The following is a 23615-nucleotide window of genomic DNA, read 5'->3' on the forward strand; positions in this document are numbered from 1 at the left end:
AATAAAAAACACGTGTTTGCGCGATTTAGTAGCCCATTGCACTTTTTAAACTTTCTAAAGGTGCCACGCTCTCGTGTTCAAACACGGCTCTACATACAGGGTGCCTATTAAGTCGACGTCAAGCCGGAACGGGGATGTCAAGGAAGGCATGGCCTACAAAAAAGCCCATAGAACTATGGTAATATTCCCAACAGATTTTTTTTTGTGAAAGATTTTATACAAATTACGATTTTTACCTTTTTACACCTTTGGAGGCGACTGTACTCAAACAGAATTGTCTTTTTCTATTTTTCTTTTTCTTAAAATTATCTTAATTAAACCTGCTTTTCAATGAGCTAAGAGGTAAATTTAATTCCTCACTAAAAGTTATTTTAAAAATATCAAGAATTATGAAAAAAGAAATCAATTTTTTTTTTATTAATTCAATGGGTGTGTTAAAAAAAATTAAAAATTATTGACACCGCTCTGCACTTAATTGTAAAAACTTGTCTACTTTTTCATCTAGTTACTTAAATAAAAAAAACCTACTTATCTTTTATGGTTATGATTTTATTTAAAATTTCATCAAACAGGTCGATTTTACTGCAATAAACGGGATATTTGCTAAAGTGTGAAAAACCTAATATTTTGTGATTTCGGTGTCTAAGATGGTTTGTGCCACTCGTGGCGGTGGTTTCTAACTTCAAATCAAGGAAGAAAACATTTGAAAATCAAAATCTTTATTTTTTTGTAATGAATGCAAATTTTACATTTTTTAGAGTAAATGTTCAAAATGGCGGCCGCTGGCCCTTATACATAACCTGCACCGTCTAACCATGGCCCTAGCAGCTCTCCGTAGCATTTGAGGATTATCACGGAGAGCTGCGAAGGCGCTATCTAGGCGGTCTGACAGTTCCTGCCTAGATTGAGGAACTGTCTGGTACACGGTTTCCTTTACGTAGCCCCATAAAAAGTAATCTACTGGGTTAAGGTCAGGTGACCTGGCTGGCCACGGGATGGGTCCACCGCGACCCATCCACCTATTGGGGAAAACTTCGTCCAAGTGCCTTCGTACAGCTATACCAAAGTGCGGAGGAGCACCATCGTGCTGGTAAAGTAATTGTTCTTCTGGTTCTTCACCTCCTAGTATCTCATGGCTGTGGTCTTGCAGATGACGCAAGTACACTGCAGCCGTTACTCTGGGAGGCAGTTCGAATGGACCAATCAGTCGATAAGCTGTGAAGCCGGCCCACAAATTGATGCTAAATTCTTCTTGGAATCGGTTTTCTCGCACGATGTGAGGATTTTCGATAGCCCAATAATGCAAGTTATGCAAATTTAATACTCCAGCTTTTGTGAACTTGCTTTCATCCGTCCATATGACATTGCCAATAAAATTTGGATCTTCCTGATGTCGGCGTAAAAATTGTCGGCAAAACGCCACACGTCGCAAAAAGTCCGCAGGCAAAAGCGCTTGAACCCTTTGCACGTGAAATGGGTGACGTCGATGGCGGTTAAGTATCTTCCACACGGTTTGATGTGACATACTAAAGCGTCTTGCCAGGGTTCTTGTGCTTATCCAAGGATCCATTGTTATAGCACTTAATATCCACTCTTCATTAACAGATCGAGGTCGTCCCTCACGTCTAGCAAGTGTTGGAGGGAATACACCACGTGTTAGCTCGCGGTGCGTGTTTATAAAAACACGATGATCTGGCCATATCTGGCGATCAGGAAACAGATGTTGATACCGCTCTCTGTACACCCTAGCAGCTTGACTGCCGTTTCCGTGACACTCACCATAAATGTAGTGCATGAGTGCGTATTCTTCACTTGAGTATGGCATTTCCGCAGATTATTATGTCCGAGTTCCGATTCAACCACACAAATCAGTTTACTAATTAACGCCACAATTACAGATCAAGAGAATAGGTCCGCGCAGGTACATACAATGGAACCGACTGACCGGCCACGTGTCCACACGTGTAGTCCTACAGCTAGGACAAACCGGTTTGCTGCGATTGGAGAGTGAGCGAGAGGCACCAGACTCGCAGGTGGTTGAGCATCCGGCCTACAATTACTGCGGTTGTTGCGAACCGAAGCAAACCGTACCCACAAGATCCGACAATTTTTCGGTCCGAATTGAAGTTAGAAACCACCGCCACGAGTGGCACAAACCATCTTAGACACCGAAATCACAAAATATTAGGTTTTTCACACTTTAGCAAATATCCCGTTTATTGCAGTAAAATCGACCTGTTTGATAAAATTCTAAATAAAATCATAACCATAAAAGATAAGTAGGTTTTTTTTTATTTTAGTAACTAGATGAATAAGTAGACAAGTTTTTACAATTAAGTGCAGAGCGGTGTCAATAATTTTGAATTTTTTTTAACACACCTGTTGAATTAATAAAAAAAATTGATTTCTTTTTTCATAATTCTTGATATTTTTAAAATAACTTTTAGTGAGGAATTTAATTTACCTTTTAGCTCATTGAAAAGCAGGTTTAATTAAGATAATTTTAAGAAAAAGAAAAATAGAAAAAGACAATTCTGTTTGAGTACAGTCGCCTCCAAAGGTGTAAAAACGTAAAAATCGTAATTTGTATAAAATCTTTCACAAAAAAAAATCTGTTGGGAATATTACCATAGTTCCATGGGCTTTTTTGTAGGCCATGCCTTTCTTGACATCCCCGTTCCGGCTTGACGTCGACTTAATAGGCACCCTGTATACACGAAAATCCATATTTATTAAACTTAGTTCCCTCGAATAGTAAACTCTAGTCATCCACTCTAGGTAACTTTATAATATGCAAGCTTAACCGATTCATGGCCAACGACACGCCTGGCGTATCTATCTATATGTTAACAACGAGCCAGCGACATGTGCAATGTTATGATAAAAAAAAATTAACGCATTACATTACATTATTAATCCTAGAGACACGGTGTCGATTTTGGTAATTTTTTTTATTATGGTGAATGAATCATACTCCGTGGTGACCATGTGGTGACTAAAGACCGCTCTGTCAAGAGTGCAACGAAATAGAAGAAGAATGAAAACAGCTGCGCGTTAGAGACACCGTGTGGTTCTAGGACGCTACAGTACAAAGATCATTAGGGACACCGTGCGTCTCTGACGAACATTATGACGAAGTTAGTCACCTAAATAACATTGAAATTTAAAGTTACGCATACATTACCGTGAACTGCATAGGTTTTATATTGCAATATTTAATTAACATGCTATAAGGTCAACAAAACCCTCGTTGCGAATGTGGGAAAAGCGTTTCTTTGTTTTGGTTTTCTGACACACACACCCATTGTACATACGTAGATAAATTATAATTTATCTACTCATTTCTTAACTACATTTTAATATGTATACCTTACTAATAATACGAATGGTATGTGGATAGTACTTACACAAATATCCGAGTTCTTTGTAACATGTCCATGTAAATTACTAATAATCGGACTGCATGTGGACAAACCGAAAAATAATATATTAAATTATTCAGTCGTAATTACTCGGCAAATCATAATTATTATTTTATTTTTGTGCCACGAGATTCTAGTTGACCTCAATATACACTAAGACCCCATGCCACAAGTAGTGCGTCAATAATGTTATTTATGGTGGCTCCTTGTGAAAATTATATCTACAGTAGCGAGGAATCGGTTAATAAGACTGTATTTGAGAACTATATTCAAATTTACGTCAATAACTGTGGCAGTAGAATTTTACAAATATTTATTATTTCGAAAACTTCAACATTATTAAAAAACTTACCACATATTTTAATATCATCTATAAACCCTTGGATTACTTTTGATCACTATAAAAGAGGTATTTTCGACACACGATTTTTGTGAAAGCTTACTATATAAAGAAATTCAATTTTACGAATACAATTAATTAATTTCTAAATACCGACTCGAATCCACCTGTATTACATAATAGGTTTTTTTAGTCTGACTTTCCAGACGCTTCTACGTCTACATATAGTTGCTCATAGAGTAAAAAATACAATAAATTTTGTTATTTACATAAAATTTGCATATTCTTAATCTTTAAAAAGCCGTTGGTAATAATATAGTTTAAAACGTGTATTTCTGAAGCATAAATAAAATAATATTATATTTCATTAACGAAATAATATAATGATTTGGTGACGCCGTTAGATGAAAATAAATTCACCGTAAAGCTGTAATAATACTTATTGGAAAATATATATCGTATAATTATTTAAAAAATAAAGACTAACTTTTGCTAACAGCAATTACATAAAAACATTCAACACAACAGGGTATCATAAATTTGCAAGTAATAATAGCTAAAGTTTACATAATTACGAAGTCAAGAATCTCAAATTGCAAAAAATACACATTTACGCTTACCGCTAAACCGTTTACGATTTCGTACACAAAATATGTCATTTATTCTTCATTTACCTAAATGTAAATATAGCTAAAGGTCGTCGTGCACTAGATTTGTCACAACAGTTGATAGAGGGCGCGCGCTCATTCTACTTTTACATTTTACCATTTTTTTTTTTGTTAGCAACATCACAGGTCATTTAACATCTAAAACAATTCAGTGTAATTGCATGATTATTTTCCTCGGAAATATTAAGTTATTATTATATAATAAATACACTTAGTAGCCTCTCTTTTACTGCAGTCTTCGACACAGTGCGTTGCCTATGGGTGTACCATGATATGACTGAGCCTACTAATAAAACCATCTGTTTTATGAATATGTAGCCACATTTTGAGTAACAATATCTTTTCACCAATCTCGGCCTGGTACGAGTACGAGAATCACCACACTTGTCGACGCAGAATCGGCTTGAGCCGCGCGAAAAAGAAGTTCTGCGTTTATATATGGTGACTCAACTGTGTTGTACTTCTTTGACCATATAATATAAGGAATATATTACTAACATAATAAATAAGAACTTTTCTTCAATAACTTTTAATAATTCATCAGATTTTACTTGCGTACAAAAATAAACATATTCAAATGGATCTAAACGGTGATAACTCTGTGCAGTAACAAAATACAGCACGTACGTACCTGTCCGATGCAAAACGCAGGAGCAGGGATGGAAGTCGTGGTTTCCCACGACTACGTTTCAACTTACTAAGTCACTAACCAAATGCAGATCTAAAAAGTCTCAGATAGTACAACCAAAAACATAAAAGTTTACTTTTGGTAATTTATTGTTTTGTGAAAAGTCATGGGACAAAAGTTGTTGTTCATGATGTTAGTAATGTAGTCCTACGAAGTTGTTAGTATTTTACAAAAAACAACCCTGTATATTTTGTATATTTTCATAATTTAAATACTGTATAGAGAAATGTTACAAGCGGTTTGTACTTCACGAACAACGTTGCTGTGCTTCTGTGTGGCTGAGTATGAAAAACTATTTATCTAACACAAAATGGCAACATTTTCGCGTTTTCCACTGTTACCTTCTACTCATGCAATTCCACAATTTAGGCACATCGAGCTAACAAAAATAGAGCCATCCCAGCACGCGCCCTCCAACTACAAAAAATCACTTTACGCCTATCACAAGACTACTGATTAACCTAAAAACGCCTGACTCTTAAAAATACACTTAATTATTCTTAAAAACTCTACTAAAATTACTACGAAAGCTATCCCATTTGGCTTCTTTCAAGTTGAACCATAATTATGTCTTGTCATATTCATATTACTATATTAAAAATGCCTCAATATGGTGTCGCTGCTACTATGACTCGTATAACATTCTATACAGTAAAAAACAAATTTTTAACTTACTTCTAGTAGTCATTTGAGCATGAGAGTAACCCTATTTAAAAAAATAAAAATATCCATTAATGAATTTCTACAAACTCCTGATTTTTATTAAAAAAGCATTTATTTATTTAGATAAAGCTACGCACGTGAAGTTCGGAATTTGAAGTCAAATAATAATAATGATTATGATTTACTATCTCAACACAAAGGAACAAAGACTAACAATGTCAAATGTAGTAAACCTCATGAAAAACTGCAGTCCGTACTAGGCAACAAGGCCTGTTAAATGGTGTTCTTTTTTTATTAGCAAGCTAGGGACAATTCTAACGAAAAAAAAACGCAGCAAAATTGGCGATGTCACAAATTAGAGTACAGTTAACAAGCTACACATATTGTAATAACAGAGTAGTTTCTAAAAAAAACTAGTGAAGAAAAACACTTTAATGTAGCATAGCAACTATGGTTGTTTTTCTCATAATTACCACTTAGTACTCTTGTCTACGATTCTTGTTCCACACTGCGTAATAGCATGACTCCGGAAAATAATACTCTGGCTATGACAATTAATATCTATGATGAAAGCGTACTGTGCTCCTAATGACATGAAACAATGTCTTCATATTCTTTTTTTTATCTATTGTGCTGTTTCTAGAAAAGAGTTTTCGTAATTAAGCGCTTTCATTTTCCCATCACTAAACACCTGAAAAATAGCGAATGGAACGGCGTCAAATCGCTGTGCTGTGGCATGGCAAGTGCCTCAGTCCACCTTGGTAGTTAACTAATGCTATCAGCGCAAAATCGGTGTAACTCACATTCATTTTTTTCTACATTGCTTTAAATGACACTAAAGTACATAATAATGGCATTTTTTCGAAAAACTTACTGAAAATCTGGAAAAATATAACTCGAAAGCTCATATAATATATTTATATAATCTTTCTCTTTATTTATATATATATCTCTCTTTTGAAGTTTTATTTAGCGTGAATTATAAAATAAAATTGTATAGCTAAAAGCAAGTTATACTAAAACGAGATTTAAAATTATTCATGAAAATGAAACAGCGAAAACACCAGAAAACACGAACCATAGGTAAAAAAAACTTTATAATGGCTCCATAGTTATCGCTTAGTATCTTCTACTTTTGATGTTTACTGTCAAATGTGGAAAAATATAGGAAAAATATTCGTAAAAATGGCTGGCTTGTAGGAGAGATGACTGGAAGAGGCTCCACCGACAAGAGTATAACTCTTAAGTTGATGATGATGATTAGGAAAAATATTTTAATGAAAAATGGGTTTTTTCATGACACAACACTTGTTACACTAGTACTAATGTCAACTCAAGTGAAGCAAGTATAAAGAGCTATATTTTCTTTTTTTGCATTTGCAATAAATACACAGGTGAATAATGATACTGTTAGATGGTGACATCCCATGGAAGTCTAATGTGGACACGCTTAACTACCACTACTACAATGCGACGTCTACCACTACTACAATGCTTTAACTTTGTCGTGGCCTGACTGTTGAGACCATTGTAAATTTCATTGTATAGACTTCATTTATAAGGCGTGTGATTCTGTATAGAACAATATTTGCAAAAGAAAAATTCTATTGCTATACCTGTATCTGTCGACACGTATTCTAAACCAAGGCAATTACAAGGCTATGAACTTACCACACGCGACAAGCTGACGTGTAGACGAAAGCTTATTACAATTTCGGTGTTTTAACGAAACCAAACGTTTTCATCAACCTCATCCTCTGTCACCGGATGTGGTAATTACCGCTTAATCATTTGTGAAGCGCGCAATATTAGATACCATCACGTCTACATTCAACCCATTGCAAGGCAATCGGGTAATACGCAGTCGTGCATGCTCTAGCCGCCATGGCGCCACATTCATGATACGATTTGCATTAAACGAAATAGAAAAACCATTACGAGTGCATTGAAATTTTCTATAGTGTTTGGGACTCGCTTACTGAATACTTCTATAAACTTCGTTTTGATTTAGGTTTAGAAAAACTGCAAACTAAGCAGTGAACGTAAACCTTTTTCTTCAACCAACAAATTACAGATTAATGACAAATGACCTTTACAAATGACACAATAATACGTTATTTTATAAAAAGTTTCCGTTTAACGTTTGGAAGCTCTGTTTCTTTTAAGTATTTTATAGTGCAAATCTTTGAAACAGATTAAGTATGTAAAGACACAAATTTCTCATTTAATTTATAATAAGTACTACTACAAAATACTAACCATAAATACTCATTAATACAAATACCTGTTCTTTTTTTGCTAATATTAATAATTGGTAGCTTTAAAATGCTCGCGTTCCTTCAAAGTTGTTGGAGCCGGAAAAATCACGCGTTCCGCATCTAGTTCCAGTCATGAAGTTCAGAGTAACGATTTTTTTTTTAAATATTAACAATCTTTTTCAAAGTGATAAGACAAACTTAATCAACACCCTACCCTGTAAGATTTTCAAATCAGAGCATTACTTAAAAATATGACATCGCCAATTACGCGCGCGGAATAATAGAAGAATGGCTATGCTTATAGGAGAAAACTGCTAATTTAAACACTCATCAATATATAAATGTATATAGTATATAGTATCTTATAAATTAACGTCATAGGTACATATCATCATACAGGATTTGCGAAAAATATTTTACTGAGATCTCTTCACACTTTCCTACTTTGTTCTGTCTCAATACTGTAACATATATTAGTGTATGTCTATATTAACTAATTGTTAACGTGTGTAAACTTAAGATCTATTTCACCGCTTGGTAGCATTGCAATAACAAACCGTACAGATACTGTTTGTAATAAATGTACGGAGCCTGTACTTTTTTGTTAATTAATTTTCAAGTACAAGTGGTGAAACAGTATCCCGGTGCAATAAATAAACACAAGACATAAATTATTCGTTCACCTTTTTTAAACGCGAGCGATGCACTTGTGTGCAGTTTGTTTCGTAAATCCCAAAACGCAATTTTACAATCCCAATCCATCTAATTCAATACCTTTCAAAGCAAACAACAATTTAAATCGGAAGACGAAATCAAATTATAAATTTTGGAAGACAATCACCGAAAATTAAAGATAAATAGCTAAACATATGGCTAACAATATTATAAAAAAATAAATAATAATAAACCTATATAAATAAATGCTATGTATATGGCATCCATTACAGTCGCGATCACTTTACAATCCTCTTGCGTTGAAACAATAACTCACTGCAGTCTCGAAACAAACTCGCACTTTGCTGGTGTCCAATGAGAAAAATGTTTGAGTTTCATGTATTATATGACTACTTACATCATACTATATCCGATATTACTACACAACATATTTCTTATAGCACAGGCAATATTAATAGTCTTAACCCGTTAACATACAATGTAATGTGGAATATTAGTCTTGCTAATGATAAAAACGATTATTTATATTTGCTTGTCTATTACAGACGAATGCATTCATTTTTTATTCCAGATTACCTTTAGATACACTGAGAAATCGGCCCTCCTACGTAAAGTATCGTATGTCGAAATTGCCAAGCATACATGATAGTGTTTTGAAGTTCTGAATTCACTGAAATGAGCATAACGCGTGACTTTAGCATTTCTCAATGTTATTCGACAAAGCTTGTTTACTCAGATAGAGTATTATAAAATCCTAGATATCGGTTAGATGATCTATGTTGATCTATTATATGACTCTTTCAGTAAATTCAGAACTTTAAAATGCTCCCCTGTAAACTTGGCAATTTCGACATACGCCACGGGGTCGAAATGTGCAGTAAATATAATAAACTCAAACATTTCCCTTATTGTACAAAATAAGTCGCACGCACAGTCTCTTATTGGGGCGATGCGGGCGTCGCTCGAAGGCCTCAAAAGAAGCCGATCAATTCCTACTCGATGTTCGTCCGTGGACCGTCGATTGGCATTGTGTGCAGGACCTCGTCCAGCAGCTGAAGTGCCCTGGAATCGACAGCGAATCAACTCAGCAAAATGAACGGCATTTCCGGATAAATCAAAACAGTCGGTGCGCATGTAGTGGAGTAAATACGCATTGTATTCAAAACTTCGTGGTTAAACTTTATCGCGACGTATAACAATGTTTTCACTGAATGACCACACGGACTTGTACCCCGATCAGCAAACTGATTTCAACTCATACATTGTCAAATGTTAACTTTAGAACGTAACTTTTTTAACTGCCTCCGTGGCCGAACGGTTACCATGCCGGACTGCCACGCAGAAGTCCCAGGTTCGATTCCCGGGCCGGAAGAAATATTTGTATGACCTACATTTATTTCTCTCGTGAGTTTGGGTGTAATTTGTGGTTGTCTATGTGTGTGTCCATGGCACCCGCGACACAGGGTTTCCCTAGTGCGGGGCTATGTTGAGTGTGTGCGTTATTATATTATTATTATTATTATTAATAGTTTGACAGGAGCACCAGAATATTCTGAATTTGTTTGAATGTAGTAGAACTCCTTGTGGACGAACGTCCAGGGAAGTCCTGCCACCGTACCTATTTCTATCGCCAAGCAGTAATATGAGTATCAATCCGTTCCGGTTTGGAAGAGTAAGGGGTGAAATTACAGGCACATGGAACTTATCAGCTTATGTCTTAGGGTAACGGGCGCGGTGGCAGTGCCCCTCAGATCTTGAAGCTCTGAGTAGTACTACAACTGTTATGGACAGCCGTGTCGCTTATCACCAGGCGCATGACTTGGAACTCTTTCACAAGACGCTCGACTGTTCCAGTTAATGATAGGAATAATTACAATTTGTCGCAACGCTAACGGATTTTTTAAGGAAAGTATCTTGGTGTCAGCATTGGTAGTATTTCTAGCGGACAACCGTGCTCAGAAGTTTTTTATTTAGATCACTACAAGATAACTGAGTAGGTTACTTTAGTGCACTCAATAGCAGTAAAACATACTTTACTGTATAACGATTTCTGCCCGGCAGCGGGACAAGTACGACACAGAACAGTCAATTACATAGATACTGCTTATTTTTTTTCTTTATTTTCACTTTCGCTTCGGGTATATTGCTCGTATGTTGTATTCATACGTCATTCGTATATTATATTCAGTTATTCGCAAAAAGGCGCGCAAACATGCGATCATTAAAATTTCAAAAAAAGAATCACATTCGAAGTTCCCGATCAGCACAAGAACAACGTGTTAACAGAGTGTTTACCAACCAAAAGTGTGTACCAACTATAGTCTCTTTAGAGATGTATGTTATGTTTTGGGACGTACAGGGGTTGAAGACAGTAAGTTGCCTTTAATATTGCATTTTTCGCAAAGGTAACGTTACTAGCTGGTACCCGTGACTTCGTCATTAAATTTATCAAACTTGGTTCAGCAGTTTAGGCGTCAAAACTCAAGAAATAGAGTTACTTGTGCATTTATAAAATTAGTTTGGATTTTTGGAAACTAATATCACAACTTTGAAACAAAGCAGATATTTGGTTCACCACAATCGCAGAGCTAGAATTAACAAATGAATTAGCAATGTGGCCACGGTGCTGGTAGGAGTCAATCATTATATTTACTCCTTGAAGAATATTCATTTCTGTCGGACACAGTCCATTGTTACCGAAATAATAGAATCAGAATGATAGCTGAACCTACTTGCACAGTCAGCAGCGCCCTGAACTTTGGCCTATTCTTATATATCTTGGGCGAACTGAAACTTATTACTGAATTACTGAAATTTAGAAAAGTATATTTTCTAATTTGAGTAACGTAAAATCTAACCCGGTATCATCTTAACCGCCGAGGCAAGACGGTTGTCAATTTGCACCATCTGAACAAAAAGTGAAGGCATGATGTTTTAATGTGAGGCCGAACAGTTATGTTACAGGAAACTATCTAATAAAATAACTTTCACTTCCATGTATCATCGCGGCCTTCAATGGCGTAAAAGCTTTTTTAAAAAAGAACATTTAAGAAATATACATTTTCATACAGAACAGCGTAAATGTTTCAAGTATATTATGATCCATCCAAGCGGCCGTCCTGGTAATTTTAATTCAAAGTTTTATATATGATTCTGTGTAATCACTAATCACCATGTTTTTTATACACTATAGTCCACCTCTGGATGCAGGTACAAACTTCTGCAGGTGTTTAAAACAGCAATATCATGAGAAGTAGCATCGTCATGTAAATGGCATTCGCATAAATCGACGACGCTCTTACACTCACAAAGCTTTACAGTAGAATATATTATTGTATAAACTTCGAACAACACAAACAAAAATTCCCTCGATCTAAGTGGACACGAACCAGCGTCCGTAGCCACGTCGGGGCCACAAAAAAACAGCTACAACCGAACACATTGGTAAGGCCTGTTGATTGGGTCTGTAGCTTAGGTAGTAAGAGCGGTGGCCCTAGTGTGGCAGAAGGCGCTGATTCGAGTCCACACACATAGCCCCGCACTAAGGAAACCCTGTTTCGCGGGTGCCACGCGTATACACAAATTACACCTAAACTCACGAGAGAAACAAATGTGGGCCATACAAATATTTCTCCCGGCCTGGGAATCGAACCCGTAAACTCTGCGTGTCAGACCAGTATTGTAACCGATCGGCCACAGAGGCAATATAATAATAAACTAGTGGAGCATTTTCACAAAATAAAAACAGTATGATATTCAATAAAATATAATGCAATATTATGTTAAAAAAAGTTCACAATTCGCTGAAACTTATATTTTGATAAAAAAAGAATAACGAAAAACTAAAACTTTACAAAACAAATATAGCGACATAATGTTATTGCACCCTGTAACGGTGACATTTGTGTTCTTTATCATCATTTTAATAATGGTAGCTTTCAAATGGGTACGTAACGAAACGCATGTCTACCGCAGTAACCACATTCTAACACGCAAAACTTTTCGCTTGCCCATTTAAATACCGTAAAAGAAGTCAACGTTCGCATTAGCTCTAGAAATTAGCTTTTTTTACCAGCTCAACTCTACTTTTTAATTGTATAGTTACCTGTGGAGATGCACCTCGACCCAGCAAGGCGTCTCTTTGATGGAGGTGCGCGGGTAGTCGGGGCCCCAGCCTTTGACGAATGACAGCCGCACAATGCACAGCCGGCGAAGGTCGTCCACCCCAATGCCCGCTGCTGCTGTCAAACCTAACGAAACATGTAGTTTTCATAACTGACAGTCCAAGTTGATTTTGACGCTGATGTATTGCTGTAATTACAAACTCATTATCTTTCGATTGTGTCAGACGACTTGTAAGTTCCATGGTCAGTATTAGCGACAGCTGATTGATAGGAGGTAGATAGTAAAAATCAGACCACACACGGTTTAGCTTAGTTTACTGTTATCAAAACAAAACGGTTTAACACGGTTTACTGTTATCAAAACAAAAATCCACACAAAGAGTTCAGAAGAAGTATACAGTTATATAGACAGGATGCATAAGCACAACTCCCATACCTTTTCCACCTGAGTTTTGCTCATAGTGACCTTCTCCATCAACATCTTGGTGATGCAGGAAGGCCACTATAGGCTGTGCGCGCACAGCAACCTTATAAGTTCAGGTTCTGACCCCATATCCCTATTTTCCTGATAAGTACCGGAGCTGTAGGCACACTCACTTCCTGTTGCGCATTGCACAACTAGCGGTTGCCACCGCTAAGCCGTCGACTCTGAGTCCACTACCAAATCTCCTCATAGGTGGCGGAGCTGTACGGCACGCTCACTTCCCGACGTCGAAAAACGACGTCTCTCCAGTTCCCAATAACCTAAGCGGCTGGAAGGACCAGAGGATATATAGCTTATCCTCTACTAGCTCTCCGGGCTAGTGCCGGAGATGCCAGTCGCAATGTCCTGCGACAATGTCCGGACATAGCTTCCAAATTAAAGGGCAACTCACGTGCCCCGCGCGTCTCCTAGCTTCAGTCCCTCAACTAGACCACTACTAAGACGCGGTAGCTGATCACGAGTCGGACGCCCCGGCCACACCCCACCGGGGCAGACAAACATGTCTGTCTCTGCAGCTAACCACAAACCCCAGCGAGTCCATACCCAAGTCCGGGTCCACTAGAGACGCCAAAGACGTATCACTGGCGGAGGGTTTGGCCCGGACGCCCGCTGTACCCTGGTCTTACTGTCGAGCCCGTAGTCTCTCAGGAAAACCCTATTTCTCGGGTCGGTAGATAGGGACCGGACACAAGCACAGAAGAAATAAAGAACTTAAAGAATTATATGCATGGAAGCAAATCGTATACAGAATATTAGAGAATAGCAGTAATACAATAAACGCGCCGCATCGAAGGTAGGTCTTATTCCAATTTCATGATGGGCCAGAATAATAGCGAGGGCTATGTAATTAGCACAGTCCTCAGATGCTGTGTCATGGATCCTTTTGACATGCTTTTTTTATTATTTGAACTTGAATTCATTATTCATATTTTGCATTTTTTCTTCTTTGTGTAATATATACTAAATTTGTGTTTTGCACGTCAAATAAAGCCGATTTTATTTTTATTTTACTTTATTTATTTTACTTTAAATCGATCTCGACAAGTTGTTATCTGCAAATGGTGACGATATGGATTTTTAGAGTACGCTATTTTGTATCGAGGGTTTTTAAATTTTAATTTTAATTCTGCATCTTCAAGCATCTCGCTTTAGTTTCTATACGTGGTACAGTCAGTGCATGCGAATGTTCTCAAGAATTTCTGTACTTGTGGTAATGTAATTTATTTTCTATAACTATTATATATTTTCTAGAACAGTCGTTTTCGTTAGTAATTATTGTATTGTAGCATAGTAATCTGACACAAACAATTTCTTATAGTACAGTGCACTATTCTTTGTACAAGTATACATGTGAGAGTCTGATTTCTGCTATCTTGTACACAAAAATGGGTTAAAATCTGAATTCAAGATGGAAGATGTGCTTACACTTGTTGACGGTGGGATGCGCGGGTTGGATGTGGCCAGCGACGGCGGCGGCCTGCGCCGCAGCTGCTGCCTGCGCCGTTACCGCCTGTGTCTGCATCTGACGGTGGCACTGCCGCAGATCAAACACCTGCAACATACGACATGAACTTTCCATTTATGGTATGAACTTCGTCTGTATTGATATAACATGTGCGTAGTCCAGTTCGTATTCCGCACCGTGGTCTATTACCACAATTGGTTATGGGAAGAATGGAGAGGGGAAATGCTTTAAAACTACTAAATAATAATATGCCTTTTTAAAAATCGACTTCAAAAGTATGTGAAATTAAATCTATTTGCCAAGTTATATTGAAATCGGAAACCGAATTCATCCCATAATTTGTCACCCTAGGAAGTGGATTTTCTTCAAATTGAATGGGATCACTAGTGACGTACCGTCTTTCCAATAAGTCTTCGAAATCGGTTAACAAATCGACTCATCCGTAGAACAAAGAGATCTTTGTGCAAGACTGTTTGTTCTCAGGATATAGTACATTTCGTTCGTTCTTCTTCCGTGTGGATGTCAGATCGATTGTTGTTCGATTTTATATTTCCGAAATGATATAAGATATATAAATTCTCAAAACACCTTTAAGTAGGCCTTAGTTTGAACAACGAAATTATTCTCGTAACGTATTTATTCTCTTTTCGCTGTATAATCACATCGGACTCTGTTCTTCGGATGCATCGTTCGGATGAGTCGAAATGTCGGAGTAATCGCGTAACACACACACAAAAAATACAGTCGAATTGAGAACCTCGCCCTTTTTGTGAAGCGAGTTAAAAGGTAACAGTGCACTTGTGTGTTTTATCATGTTACTTTGTATATCTCCTGCGATGATGAGAAACACACAAACTTCATTCATTTTTGTTGTGTTGTCGGTTCACCTCCTAAGCACTAGAACTAATGGAAAATTATATAATCTCACTCTTCAACAAACGTTCTGAAGACACAAGTAAATTTTGTGAAAACCTTAAATTAGGTGAATTGTGAGTTTTATACTCAAATTTTAATAAGTACTTTTACATTTCAGGTATGTAAAATTGTGTACATACCTTTATGCAAGCTGAGGGATAGATCTTGTGGACGGCGTCGCCAGGCGCACGTCCAGCTTCACGGTCCAAATAGTATGACTGCACGAAGACTGAGTGGTCCGAAAGACAACGCAACCACACGTCGCCCTCACCACGGAGGTCTAGTTGCACGCCTTTGCCGATGTGGAGCCTTCAATTATGACATGCGGTATCAAATAATTTTAACTACATACATACACATTATGTACATACACTTAGCGCCCAGTTACACGACGCGAAAGTTTTCGTGTGGCCGCCACGCGGCACATTAATGGCGAATCTGAATTATATTCACTAGGCAACAACGTTTCGATTCCACGGATTAATACAAACGTCGCGTCGCGTTTACCATAACAAGCCAGACTCGCCCACGCGCCCGGGACACTCATTTAAGTCAAAACGTAAAAGCTAATAAATAGAGGGTATTTTGCCGTGACAAAAAAAAAATATTAAATGTAAATAGTATTAGAAGTAGGTTGTTATTTTGTCGAGTATTAGATAATAGATAAATATAATAAGTCCAATTGTTAAGGACACTTTTTTATGCATGTGGTGTTTACCTTTAAGTAGCTGTGCATTAAGCTTAAACCCAAAACAGAATGTACCTAATAATAAGTATAAATGTAACAGTTGTTGGTGAACCAATAAATAAATAAAAAATAAAAAAATAAATTCGGTCTCTGAACAAGTGCACGCGATCGCTGCGCGGCGGCCACACGGTCTCCGCGCGTGGGCGTTCGTATCGAAGTATACGCTCTTAACTAAGGTACTACAATCCTGATACACATTTGTTGTCTCTCCAACAAACATCAATGCTTTCAAACAAGCTCTTCGGTTAATATCAAATGGTCGTATGGTTTATCATCAACAAATTGTTGGGATCGAGTCTCTAAAATGTTTGAAAGACAATTGGGGATTCTTCAACATGAAGGATTCATCTTTCAATGCAAGCGGTAAAAGTATTCAAAAATTTCCAATAGTGCAAGCTCCCTAGCGAAAAATAGCTTAACCTACTTAAAAGGCCAGCTTTTTACGAACTAGGCTTTCAAGGCTTCAGTCATAAGCATAATATGCTGTCATTTTAATTAGCACGGACAATGCACTCTTTAAAAAAGTCTTCATCTCAAATTCCTGGGTATAGTTCACTTTATTCTCTCCCTTAACGCCACCTGAACTTCCCACTAAATCTAAAGAGCGATCGGTGGTTTTATTATCATTTACATATACGGATTGTTTCATTTACAACGAGATTTTAATCAAACTACAGTCATCAAACTGTTACCTCGCACGTTCGCTCTGTTCAGTTCTGTGCACGTTGCTCAAGGCGCCGAGGCAGAATCTGTTACCACCCGAAGGATCCACATAGCCGTCCACCTGTTACAAAAAAAAAACATTACGTATTTCAGTATAGTAGAATAGAACAGGTTGCAATGGTGTACACACCCTTTATATAATGTTTATATATGCTTTTTTTCAAACAAAAAGCATAGAACATGTAAACTGCCAGAAACATGTAGCATTCGCGAAAATCTAAGAACACGACATGTTGAGACTTTTTGTGATATAACTCCACTAGTTTTTTTTATGATTATTGATACAAAGATCGAACATATAGAAAAACTTTTTTCGAGCCGATGGGGACTTTTTCCCACGAACATACTGCACTGTAGTATCGCTCTTACCAACTGAGATACGGATCAAATTATCGAGTTGTCGAAATTCTCCTGTATATTTGATCTTTCTACTGGAATTTTGGTCATTCTGCGCCGCTAGTTACATCTAGTGAGATATTTTAGAACCTCCATCACGATACGTTTCAATTAAAATATTGTTTTGATTCTTGATCAATATTATCTACCCCGACGTTCGATCGATAAATATTTTCAGTTCATCACTATCAGCTCCGTGCTTCATCCAATGCTGGAGAGGGATGTCTATACCTTTTAATAAAACGACCGGGCAAGCAAGAAATGGTTTTTTTATGATATCAAGCAACGGAACGAAAAAGTCGTGCACCCGGTGGCAAGCGACGCTCCATAACTTATTCCATAACAGTTGCAATGCCACTCAAATGATTTAAATCACAAAAATTTGAGGAGCATTGCCACTGCGCCCGTGACCATCACATGATACATAAGTTGACAAGTTACATGTGCATGTAATTGCACCACCCTTACAACCTTACTCTTCAAAACTGGAGAGCAGTAATGCTCGCATTACTACTTGGCGACAGAAATAGATAAGGTGGCAGTACTTCCCTGAACGAACTCTTTTACAAGGACCTATACTGCTGCGAAACTTAAAACTGGTTGCGAGACAGTTGGAGTTAATCTATCATCAAATTCGAAAGAAAAACAGTTCTGATCTATTTAGTACAAGGATAAAAAACACATGAGATAAACTTACTGTGACATTAGGTCGGCTGGATGGTACTTTGAAGGTCTCGCCGACTTGAGTGTCCAGCTCGAAATAGGCCACCGAGCACCAGTACTCCGGCGCCGGTTGGCTTGACAGAAGTCCTCCAGGGTTGCCGTTATCTGCCACATTAGAAAATATTAACGTTTTGTTCAGTTGCGAAATCAGACACGTCACGTTTCTCGAGGCGAGTCATTTTGTCTAGTAAAATCAGACCATATAGATATCTAAATAGAAATAGACCGCAAGTACCGCGATCTGCATGAAACTTTTCGTACCACCGATAACGTCACAAACGCTGTTTAGTGACGGAAACCCTCCTTCGGGGCTTAAGCGATTGATAAATCTTCGAATCTTCCATTTAAGATTTTAAATAACGATGTTTCAAATATTTGTTGATTATAAAAAGCCGTGAAATGTTAATATAGTAAAATAATACAAGAATAAGTTAATTATGACCTTTATCAAAACGTCTTATGAAAAAAATGTTGCACCGTTCAAAAATTTAAAATTAAATCTAAAAAAAACATAACGTTATAACGTGGAAATCACCACTGGCAACAACTGAGATTTTATTATCCCGCTTGTCACCACCTGCACCTTGATTTTGATGCCTCTCCCAATCGGAAACTGCGTCTCTCCCGAGTCGAGGCGCAAAATTGCGATTTGAATCAAAGAAATGGACGAATTTTTCGCGTATTCGACTCAACGTTTAACCACTATAAAAGCCGGGCGCATTCTGAAGCGTAGTAGCGGCAACAAATCGTTTTTATATTACAATGGGCACGCAAAGTAGGTACACTTTCGCCGGGTGTATTTACATATATGGTCTGTGATAGTAAATCATTTTCCATAATACTAGTGCGTTGACTAGGTTCGTCAAGTTACGAAATGAATGAAGACTAGCATCAATTCTTATTATTTTATGCGAATGTACCACTCATTCAGAAGTCTATTTCCGTTGGGAAGAACGGGCAATAAATTCAACGGCTGCTTCTTTCAGTGCCAACACAACACTCGTACCACAAACTTTAGAGTAACATTTCTCTTAACAGTACATTACGCAGGTTGGTTGTTCTTCACCAAAACACTGTCGCTATGACTAAGCTCTATGCAATGGGCGCGGAACCACTATAGAGCTTGTAGTTAAGAAGTTACTTTGCCTATTGTTTGATCACAAACTGGCTCTCTCTTTAAATTTTTCAAAACAACTTAATTTCGATCTAGCAAACAAAAATCTCAGCAGTTAATGAGACGAATAACAAAAGTGTATAACCACGTAAAATACGTGATTAACTTAAACTACTAAAAATCCCACGGCCTCGAGCCTAGAGAGACCTCGCGCCTTGAGGGTTCATAAAGCTCTGATTCGCGGAGATAAAGGATCGCCTGACTATTTTATCCAGCATACGTTAAATATTACACTCTTGATTCACAGACACTATATCACAATAATTTTAATAAATTTAAAAGCTTTGTTTGTTTCGAACGACAAGGTGAGCCGCCCACCGTCTAGTTACCCAGCCATGTCTATACTGAAATCAGTACCTACTGAACAACTGCCTTTTCACTCCATCGAACAAATCTATCTTATTATGTACTGTTCTAATGAGGTACTTGATATAATAATAATATATTGACTTTTTTATGGTGAACCGTAGTACTTTGAATAATTTAAGATACCTGCCTATTTTATATGTTAAAAGTGTCAGTTTCAATATCTTTTTATTCGAATTTCATATTCCCGTACTATATATTCAATACCTCACATGTCAATGAAAATACCATTTTTAAACTTTTTTTTCCTATCGAGTTCTTAGGTTTTCGCGATTGTTACACATAGGAAATGAAACTATTTTTCCGGATTTAAATCGCGTATATTTGTTTTTTCAAACAAACCGACGTTTCGGGCCCTTTACAGGTCCCATGGTCACGGTTGACTGTAACCATGACCATGGGACATGACTATGAAATAGTTTTTTTTTCCTTTTTTATGTATATTATAGGTTCTATATTTACAAGTAAAGAAATCATTTAGTGTTAAGTTTACTTTCAAACGTGGAACCTTTCAATTTTATATATATATATATATAATTATATCGAAAATATACCGACCACTTCCTTTATATTTACATATATATTATCTAGAAAGTATGAATAAAAGGCTAAGTCGAATCAAATCACGTGGTTCACAACTGTCTAATTTGGAATAAAGCCTGTATATGTATAAGACGTCCTTCAGCTCCTAAAATAACGCTCTCCCCGGGGGGCACGGAAACGTGACTTGATATTCCTAAGTCCATATTTCAAAGATACTTGATCAAATTTTACTGCTATTATAGTTCAAAATAAAACTATAATTATATTATACATAGTAATTCAATAATTTTAAGAAATATAAAATAAATGTGCAAACATTTTAACACCCGAACTCTTCGAAGCGCAGCGAGCGAAGTTTTCTTGACATTCATTCAAATTGCAATCTACGAACGGACTTACTTCTCCATTGTTCAACCGACAAGCGTGATATTTGAAACTAGCAGAAAAAAATACAATTGCACAGGACGTGAACAAAAAAATTTGAAAGAAAAGAATTTCTGTTGCGCTTTCATGTCATTACATGGAATCAACATTCCGCCTGATATTGCATAGCGGGAATTTTATTTTTCTTTTTTATGATAATGATGATGATGATGATGAACAAATCGTGCGCCTGGTGGTAAGCGACACGCCTATCCATAACAGTCGCAGTGCCGCTCAGAGCTTTAAATTACAAAGATCTGAGAGAACGAACGAACGAAAGAGAAAGAACTGCCACTGCGTCCGTCATCCCTAGACATAAGTTGACCAGTCCCATGTGCCGGTAATTTCACCAGCACCCTTACCCTTCAAAACTGGAATGCAGTAATGCTTACTAGAAATAAGTAAGGTGGCAGTACTTCCCTGGACGAACTCTTTCACAAGGAGCTTTGATGCTACTAAAACTATTAACCAGCGAGTTTCCAGACAGTAAGAGTAATTAGTAATAAGCAGGTGCAAGCTAAAAAGTTTCATGATGGATTATGACGTCTCAATCTTAGACGGTTTTCACGCCTATTATAAATAATATTCTGATGTTCTGATTCCAATTCGGTGAACAACGTTCTACCCCATATCATTATTTTCGTCGGGTCTCCAGCTTGTAGCCTCCATAACGTGCTATTATTAGTGGTTTGTTCTACAGTTTAATAGGGCGATGTGAAAGAGCAAAGATCCTTGAACTTATGAGCTAAACTTAAGAGCTGAGCTTAAGCTTAAGAGCTGGATTTGCACTTGGTAGGAAATGCGTTGAGAAAAGAGTTATTTCTTTAGTAGTATTAAAATAAATGGAAAATTTAAATAGGCTATTCAAAATCCAGAAAGTCTGAATTACAAACAAATTATTTTGACCTGGAATTTCCATAAAATCGTTATGAATTTTTAATACTATTTAAAGTAAAACGGCACGTAATCCCACGGTTGGAACCAATGCCATACAAAAGTATTGACAGATCAGATGTCAATGTTCTTCTGCATTCTTGCAATTTAATTAGCCAAATAAAATTAACATTTTGAATATTTTAGCGTTTAAGTGTTGCTGCTTTTTAGACTTTTTTAATATCGCAGTGTTGCTAGTAATTAATTTAACATATCTTCCACATTTTTGTTTTAAATAAATAAATAAATATAGCGGGTCACAATATTTTTTATTATTCTTTTGCTAAGCTCTTTATTTCATGCTTATATGTAGCAAAAAATTTGAGACTGGTTAAATTTTTCTGGAAATAAAGTACCAAGCTCCGTACTAACTTCGTACAAATGTTTTACTTGATATCTTAGTCGTTCGCTGAATAAATTTACTTTTAACCTCAACACACAGTTTTCGTACATCTGATATTAGCATGGGATCGTGGGGAGTGGCACATAAACTTGGGAGGAATATACCCAGCAGTGGGTGAAGTCAGGCTGTATATGATGACGATTATGTTATTATTACATAATTAATATAACATTTTGTTTAATTTGCCGCGTTCGTGCATTGCGTTTTCCTCGAATGCTGACTTACCAGTCAGAGAACGCTTTTAGCATTAAGTCCGCCTATTGTACCATTATGTGTTTAATAAACAAATTAATTAATTAAATGTAGACTCACAGTAATGATGATGGTGGGAAGGAGCGTCGACAGAAACCGGGGGCGCGGCGGGTGGTGGCGCCAAGCTTTGTGTGTATGTCAATGTATTGTTACCAGTCCATGTTCCTGTAACATCCGCTCAATTTAGCAAATACATTCCTAAAGTACATTGTCTGGCCGCAAACTTTGCCACTTTCTATATATCCAGTACCACAGAAATATTTTAATTAAACTAATTCACGAAATTAATCTAACCTAAAAGGCGAGAATAGGCACAGATCTTTAAAGTGTAACTCTGACGTGGTATAGACGGCAGCACATCAATCTATACAAGGACGGATCTTGTTCCGTTAGGTTTGTGCGGCAAAAGCTTGGTTTCAGTCAGCTGTAATTTTACCCATTAAAACAGAAACGTAGTATGGACTGTATAATAATAAAAATAATAACATGTAAAAATAAATCATTTGCAACGCAATTTTTACAATTACTCGAAACAACCAGATCAGAACCAATCGCAATTTTATTGATCCTAGCTGATTCTAGCATACAATATTTTTGACACAAGTTATCCATTTTTGTCCTTGATACATTGTTACATAAGGAATGTTGTATGTGACACTTCAAAAATTGTATACTTATTGAAACTATTGTTTTATATACATATATGTATATGTTACCGGAAATGTATGTAATCCGTCATTGTATACAATTTCTAGGAAATGTATGTAATTCCTAAAATCGCACGGAAATGTGTAAAATAAATTATATTAGACACATTTCCTAGGAAATCTATACATTTCCTAAATAGCAATCGGAAATGTAAAACATTTGAGATTTCAATGGGTACGCGGGGATAGCGGGGCGAGGGGAGGGTATTGCTTAACAGTCAGTCCGTACGCGCGTCGCAGTCCCTCTGGGCAGAAACGAATCGGATTGTTTAGGTTAAGGTAGGTTTTTTTTATACAAACGCGAAAGTCCCTCTGGGCAGAAACGAATTGGGCTATTTAGGTTAAGTTAGGTTTTTTTTTATACAAACGCGGAAGTCCCTCTGGGCAGAAACGAATCGGATTATTTAGATTAAGTTAGGTTCTTTTATACAAAAGCGGAAGTCCCTCTGGGCAATGAGTGCTTTAATAAAAAATATTATTCTCATTTTAATAACGTGTTTTATTACAGAAAGCATTATTTTT

The 23615-nt window shown here is 36.9% G+C and overlaps 1 protein-coding gene across 1 annotated transcript in view; it reads right to left on the reverse strand.

The window, feature by feature from the left end:
• Positions 1 to 9591: 9591 nt before the first annotated feature.
• The window catches only part of LOC113239395 (mothers against decapentaplegic homolog 4), a 32329-nt gene continuing 18305 nt past the window's right edge, over positions 9592 to 23615 (reverse strand). The window contains exons 8-14 of the mRNA XM_026476384.1: positions 22447 to 22551; positions 18267 to 18397; positions 17143 to 17234; positions 15843 to 16011; positions 14748 to 14874; positions 12820 to 12964; positions 9592 to 9776 (exon numbers count right to left, since the gene is read on the reverse strand). Of these exons, the coding sequence (XP_026332169.1) occupies positions 9707 to 9776; positions 12820 to 12964; positions 14748 to 14874; positions 15843 to 16011; positions 17143 to 17234; positions 18267 to 18397; positions 22447 to 22551 (839 nt within the window). The 3' untranslated portion in view covers positions 9592 to 9706. The remainder of the gene's footprint in view (positions 9777 to 12819; positions 12965 to 14747; positions 14875 to 15842; positions 16012 to 17142; positions 17235 to 18266; positions 18398 to 22446; positions 22552 to 23615) is intronic.

Source organism: Hyposmocoma kahamanoa, unplaced genomic scaffold, assembly GCF_003589595.1.
Source record: "Hyposmocoma kahamanoa isolate Upper Pololo Valley unplaced genomic scaffold, ASM358959v1 99879, whole genome shotgun sequence".
NCBI lineage: Eukaryota > Metazoa > Arthropoda > Insecta > Lepidoptera > Cosmopterigidae > Hyposmocoma > Hyposmocoma kahamanoa.